At 40.2% G+C, this 6,493-nt stretch overlaps 1 protein-coding gene across 1 annotated transcript in view; it reads left to right on the plus strand.

Moving 5' to 3' along the window:
* Nucleotides 1-6,163, plus strand: part of Zcwpw2 (zinc finger CW-type and PWWP domain containing 2) — a 117,894-nt gene extending 111,731 nt beyond the window's left edge. The window contains exon 10 of the mRNA XM_050141746.1: nucleotides 6,077-6,163. Coding sequence (XP_049997703.1) covers nucleotides 6,077-6,163 — 87 coding nt within the window. The remainder of the gene's footprint in view (nucleotides 1-6,076) is intronic.
* Nucleotides 6,164-6,493: the final 330 nt, after the last annotated feature.

The following is a 6,493-nucleotide window of genomic DNA, read 5'->3' on the forward strand; positions in this document are numbered from 1 at the left end:
TATATATAGAGAGAGAGAGAGAGAGAGAGATTTATTCCATAAATTCTGTGATTCCAGAGAAACCTGACTAATACAGATTTGATCCCTCCTAATCAGGTGGTTCACTCTATGGACTTAGAACCATTGAATAGATGAACAAATACAGTCTCTGTTATTAAGATGCTTGGAATAGCTGTCCTAATACAAACAAGGGTTGACTCTTATCAGCTTAGGGGCCCCAGTTATACAAGTTCAAGTCCTCAGCAGTGCTTAAGCCTTGAGCTATTCTCAACTTAGTTCTCACCTGTGTGTGGTCCTGTGTGATCCATTCCTTAGTTCAGTGCAGGATGGGCAGTCTCCTTAGTGTTTCTCACTTAGTCAGTTTTCTTCCACAATGAATAACGCTGACTTTCACAAACCATTAAGATGGAAGACTGGCTGGGTAGCCTCAAAGGTGTAGTCATTTGCCTTTGAGTGATTCAGCTGCCACAAGAGTAGTACAATTGATTCATTCTGTGTGTGTATGTGTGTGTGTGTGTGTGTGTGTGTGTGTGTGTAATGTCCATGTAGGGGGAAAAGAAGCCTCCTGCCCTTAGCCAGTACCAATTTGAAAGCTATGGGAGTTTGCTTTATGGGAAGGCCATCAGTCAGTTCCAGTAAAGCCTTCATATGACAAGATCTTAGGCCGACATCCTGATGCAAGCACCCAAAAGAAGGTAAACCAGAATCCCTCAGTACTTTCAGACTCCTGACCCACAGGAGCCCTGTTAAGCATAAGTGTCCCTTAAGCCACTGTTGTCAGGGGCTCATTTATTGTACACAAATAGAAAATTAATCAATGATGAGCTCATCTCACCAGAAAGATGCTACACTTCTAAAAGGAAAACCTACTTTTCAGAAAATGACCTTCTATGATACTGAGATAATATTAGTTTCAATAAATGATGCTGATGTTTTATCCTGAACTCCCAATCAAGCAAGAAATATTTATGGAACACCAGCCAGACGCTCTTCCTGGGCTATGGAAAGCAGTAAACAAAAGGACCCCATAAAACTGGGGAGATAGCCCAGTTGTAAAATGTGGCTTCAAAAGCAGGACAACCTAAGTTTGATCCCCAGAACCAGTGCTGCAAAACCTGGAGTAGTGGTGCATTCTTACAGCCCCATCAGTAGGGAGGCAGGGGCAAGAATCCCTAGAACTTGCTAACCAGATTCTTAGCCTACTTGTCAAGCTCCAGGCTAATGAGAATGAGAGACCCTGTTTCAAAAATCAAGGTAATAGCTCCTGAGTAATGGCACTCAAGGTTGGCCTTTGGCTCTGAAACTCACATGAGCACACACAGATGTATACACACACACACACACACACACACACAAAGGGAACAAGTGAATTCTCATGGGGAAGACAGGTGGTAATAAACAAAAAAGATAAGGTCCAGCCCAAGGGAAATGTGAGTCAAGAATGGAAGAGACAGGAACTGCTTTTTTGAATGTGGGATTCCCTTCAATATGCTCTGTATGCTGTGATTACCATTTATAAACAAAGGAACTGCTTTGGGCCTATAGCAGAGCTATAGGGGAACAGACCTAGGTTGGGAAACTAAGCTGAATGCTGGGAGAAAGGAGGCAGAGTCATTAGAAGCCATGGAGCCCCACCTGAGCTGGATAAAACTTTATCTGGTAAGCCACTGCCATGTGGTGATACATAGATTAATAGAAATGGGTTAAATTAATATGTAAGAGCTACCCAATAATAGAGCTAATAGGCCAAGCACTGATTTAATTAATACAGTTTCTGTGTGATTACTTTAGAGATGGGGCAGCTAGGAACCAACAAGCAGCCTCCTCCAACACTTTTTATGTCTGAGTTCCTTCTCTAATGACACCGGAGCAAAGATCTATGCATATATCTGGGAAAGAGCATCCCACAGTAGAGGGAACCATACGTGCACAGCCCAGGGACTTGGAAAGGCCTGACACAGGCAGAAAGGCAGTGCCTGATGGTGAGTTCACTCTGCTCGAGACCTCACTGTTACAGTCACTGAGTCTCCCACGATTGCACCTTTGTCATTTGGATCTCTTTGGGCAGAATGGTAGACACTAGTCTACATTAAACAGACCTGTTCAGGAACATTTGTCCTTGTATAAAGATGAACACAGCCAATGAGTCAATATGGGCTAATGTTTATAGCAGGATTAAAGAATTAGGAAAAGCACCACTTGTAATCTGTTGTTTCTGCTCCTTGCCACTTTTTGCCTTCATTAAGGCCATTAGTACCCATTAATAAATTATACAGTTTTGTGATAACATGGATATGTTTGAGGTGACTGACATGGTGTGAAAGAATAAAATTCATTCAATATACATTTATTAAGATGTAAGAAGATGTCACATCAACAACTAATGAGGTTTCCCTACAGAGCTAATAAAAATTCTACCCTAAGTGTCTGCTGTTTCTGTAATAGGCTTGTCTAATTTTTTGTCTCATTACAAGTGAGTTTTATGATAGATGAATGATGGATGCTACCGTGATAGCAGCATGGTGGTGATCACCAATAAATGACCACTCAAACATCTGAATATTTCATCTTACATTTTACCCCAGGTAAACATCCATCAGGCACAGTGGTGTAGGCCTTTGACTCCATGTATAAGCGGACTTGGTAATTTGTTGAGACCCTGTCTCAAAGAATAGAATAGGCAAAGGGATTGGGAAGTATCTCAGGAGTAAAGCTCTTGTCTATCAGGTACAAAACACTCTTCAGTCCCCAGTACTGCTAACCATGTAGATAAACACATGGATAGCACAATTTAAGCTTCCATTCAATGTCCCAGGTCATTGTGTGACTTGCATTGCTCAGATGGTAGTGGTCGGCATACTCTCTTTACACATATAAACTCTTGAGTTTTCTTTCTTGCTTCTTCCCTTTTATAAACATTATCTTGGAAAATTAACGAACTGTTTTATTTGCATATTAACTCAGAAAGAAGGGCATGAGAAAAGTGGACTGAGGTAGAATAGAATAAGAGATACAGATAGAAAGATCAACAGATGCTTACACACACACACACACAGAGACAGAGAGAGAGAGAGAGAGAGAGACTCTAGAGCTTGAGTGACTGATTAAATGTATGTGTGTATATTTATGTATGTATATATGTATGTGTGTGTGGTATGTATGTATGTTTGTGTATGTGTGTGTGTGTGTGTGTGTGTGAAGAAACAGCCATGAAGATATATCCAGAAAGTAACAAAGATAACTGTTTGACTAGGATTTACTTGTAGGAAGAAGTGTCTGTTGTTATTTTTTCTAACATTTCTACAGGAAAAACAATTACCATATATTTTTTCTTTGTAATTAAGAAGAGTCTATTCAAATTGTAAACAAGATCTTAGAAGTAACTGAACAGACGTGCACATAACAAACAGTTCACCTGGAGATGAACTCTTGTACATTTCATTAAAACAAATTAAAATGTATGGTGCAGCGTGGTTTGCAATTAGTCTTTCTCAGCTATAAATACTTCTATAAGTTATGAAAACAATGAGCTCTTCAAATCTGTATCCCAGTTTTTAAAATTATCCTAATGATGCTTAGGCAAAGGCACTTAAATGTTTTTCTTTGATGCATATTTCAATTTTGTTTGATTCAATATTTTTCTGGAAAAAATTTGTGATTGACGCAAAAGATGAGTTGGAGGTCTTGTTATTCAGTTTAAACCAAACTCAGTGTGTATTCTTGTTGACACATTTTACTTTTTATCAATAATACTTAACATCTGCTAAACCTCATTAGATATGCATGGTATTCTCTTGAATGTTTCAGTTTGAAATAAAAACTTGTCTAGCAAACTAGGGACTACGATTTGTGTTTCACAGACAAAGAAACTGACTGGTGACAAGGTTTTGTCACTCAAGATCCAATGGACGAGATGAAATTAAAGCTTGTGCTGACTTCAGAAACATGCACCTAGGTCCGGCACGAAGTTTTGGACAAATGAAGCTACCAGTGCATAAGTTTATCACACAGGACATTGATACAATACATGTGGCAAAGCACAAAAAACAGAAGCCCAGATTCACAGTGTAGGGGCTTCCCAGTGATCAGGATATATGGAGAGAACAAACAATTTCCCTTTAAAGATTATTTTACTTCTAATTTTGTCTATGAGTCTGTGTTTATGTGAGAACAGTGTCCGTAGAAACCAGTAGAGGGTGTCAGATCCCCTGAAGTTGGAGTTACAGTTAAAAACCACCATGTGGATGCTGGGAACCACAGGTTCTCTGGAAGAATAATGAATGCTCTTAACTGCTGAGCCATTTCTTCAGCGATTGGTGATGGAGAGCTCTTTGTGTCAACTTGAATGTCTTTGTAGTACCCAAATGTGTGGTGAATATTATTTCTGGGTGTGTCTGTAAAGGAGTTCTTTTTATCTGTAGCTGTAACTTGACTATTTCATAGGCTCATCAAGGTAAGGTACAAATTGTGACTCAGGAGGAAGTAAACTATACTCTTAAACCAAAACAAAAGCTATTCTGACTTTCTAATTTATACGGATAAAACTGGAAACACGTTTGTAAGTGGACAGTGGAAGTGTGGGATAAAGGTAGGAGGAATGGCTGGGCATTGGTGGTGCACACCTTTTATCCTAGCACTTGGGAGGCATAGGTGGGTGGATCTCTGTTAGTACAAGGCCAGCTTGGTTTACAGAGTGAGTGTCAGGACAGGCTTCGAAGTTACAGAGAAACTGTGGTCTAGGGTGGGGAGGGGGGAAGGTTGGAGGCACATAATTTTGAATCAAGTTAAATTAATTGATATGAACTCACTAAGCAAATATTCTGTGTTTAATATTGAAACTGAAGCTAGAAAGGGGAGCTCTGATGGAATTTATGACTGATTAAAACTTGACCACAAAGTGTAATGAACAAATGAAATTTGTGCCCTGGCAGTGCTGAAGTACGCATGGTATATGGCAGTTCTGTTGAGCTTGTCTATATTGGGTTTCATGGTCTAGGTTGATGAGGACAACAGACCAGGTCTCTTCCTCAAGAGGGCACCAGATTTTATAGATGACTGAGAGCCAATATGTGGGAATTGAACTCAAGACCTTTTGAAAAGCGGCTCTTACCCGCTGAGCCATTTCTTAGAAATGCCACCTTAGAAATGCCCAGACATGCTCTGCTTGAATGTAGAGGAATGAATTCATTATCTAAGAGAGATTGGAATGTAGGCACATACATTCTAAAGATAATTTCATTTAAGATGCCCCTTACAACAGTACTTTGTGAGATAAATTTGTAAGAGACTTCCTACCACCCTTGAAGATGTCCATGGTCACTTCACTACAGGCCTTGTCTTATACTGAAGATTCCAGTGGTTGGGATCACTGGGATCCCAGAGATGTAGAGACCATGTAGCAGTACCTAGCCACCAAATGCCAGCAAGTCATGTTTACCGTAAAGGATGGGAGACAAAAGCAGTGATCATCATGGACTATTAACTATGGTCTTTGTTCTAGCTGGCTTTAATTATTGATCTTGACACAGCCTAGAATCATCTGAGAAGGGAGTCTCAATTTTGGGATTTCCTAGATCAGATTGGCCCATGACTATGTCTATGGGGAGTTGTCTTGATTATCAAGTGATGTAAAGAGTGTCTAGCCCCCTGTAGAAGGCAGTATTCCTAGGCAAATGGTCTTGGACTGTATAAGAAATCCAGCTAACTAAGCACAAACCTACAAGTGAGCTGTCAAGTAACATTTCTTTATGGGTTCTGCTATGTTTCCTTGGCTGTGTTGAGTTAACTGGTTAGAGGTAATGGCATGGAATGGCAAGTAGGCCTGGCTTCAAGTTCCTGCCTTGAATTCTTTCAATTATGAGTTGAAACCTGTAAGAGAAAATAATACCTTTTCCTTCCCCAAGTTGCTGTTAGTTAGAATGCTTACCATGGCAACAGAGATATAATTAGAAGAGTATTCTCAGAAGATAGATAGGACCTCTACTCAAGTTTTACTTAATCTGTCTAAGCACAAAAGTTTTAGGTTAAGTCAATTAAATTGTGAATTATAAAAACAAACTTACACCTCTTCATTTAGTTCTCAGCCTTTAGCAAGTATACAGAAGCAGACACTGGGTCCCTTGAGAAAAGACTCCAAAAGATTGCTCAAAATGTTCACCATTAATCTATCTCAAATCCCAGAGGAGCCTATGGATTCTTATGAAGGTAAATTTCCATTTAGGGAAAGGGGAAAATGAGATGCCTTGGGTACTGTGGATGTTAGACCTGAACTGACATAAATCCTGGGACTCCAGACACCACTGTGGCATGCCTGTGGAGGTCAGGTCACCAAGAGAGGCAGGTACACATCACAGTGAGCTCATTGCACACCCGAGTCCATTCTACAGCTGCTTTTCCAGTTCTAGAATGCATGCTTGTCATGCATATGAGCAGAAGCTTGGAGAGTCCCCACATCGGTTCTCACACTTTCAGAACCGAGGATGAGTGGAAAGCT

Source organism: Alexandromys fortis, unplaced genomic scaffold (assembly GCF_014885135.2).
Source record: "Alexandromys fortis isolate MF-2015 unplaced genomic scaffold, M_Fortis_MF-2015_v1.1 scaffold_44, whole genome shotgun sequence".
NCBI classification, from domain to species: domain Eukaryota; kingdom Metazoa; phylum Chordata; class Mammalia; order Rodentia; family Cricetidae; genus Alexandromys; species Alexandromys fortis.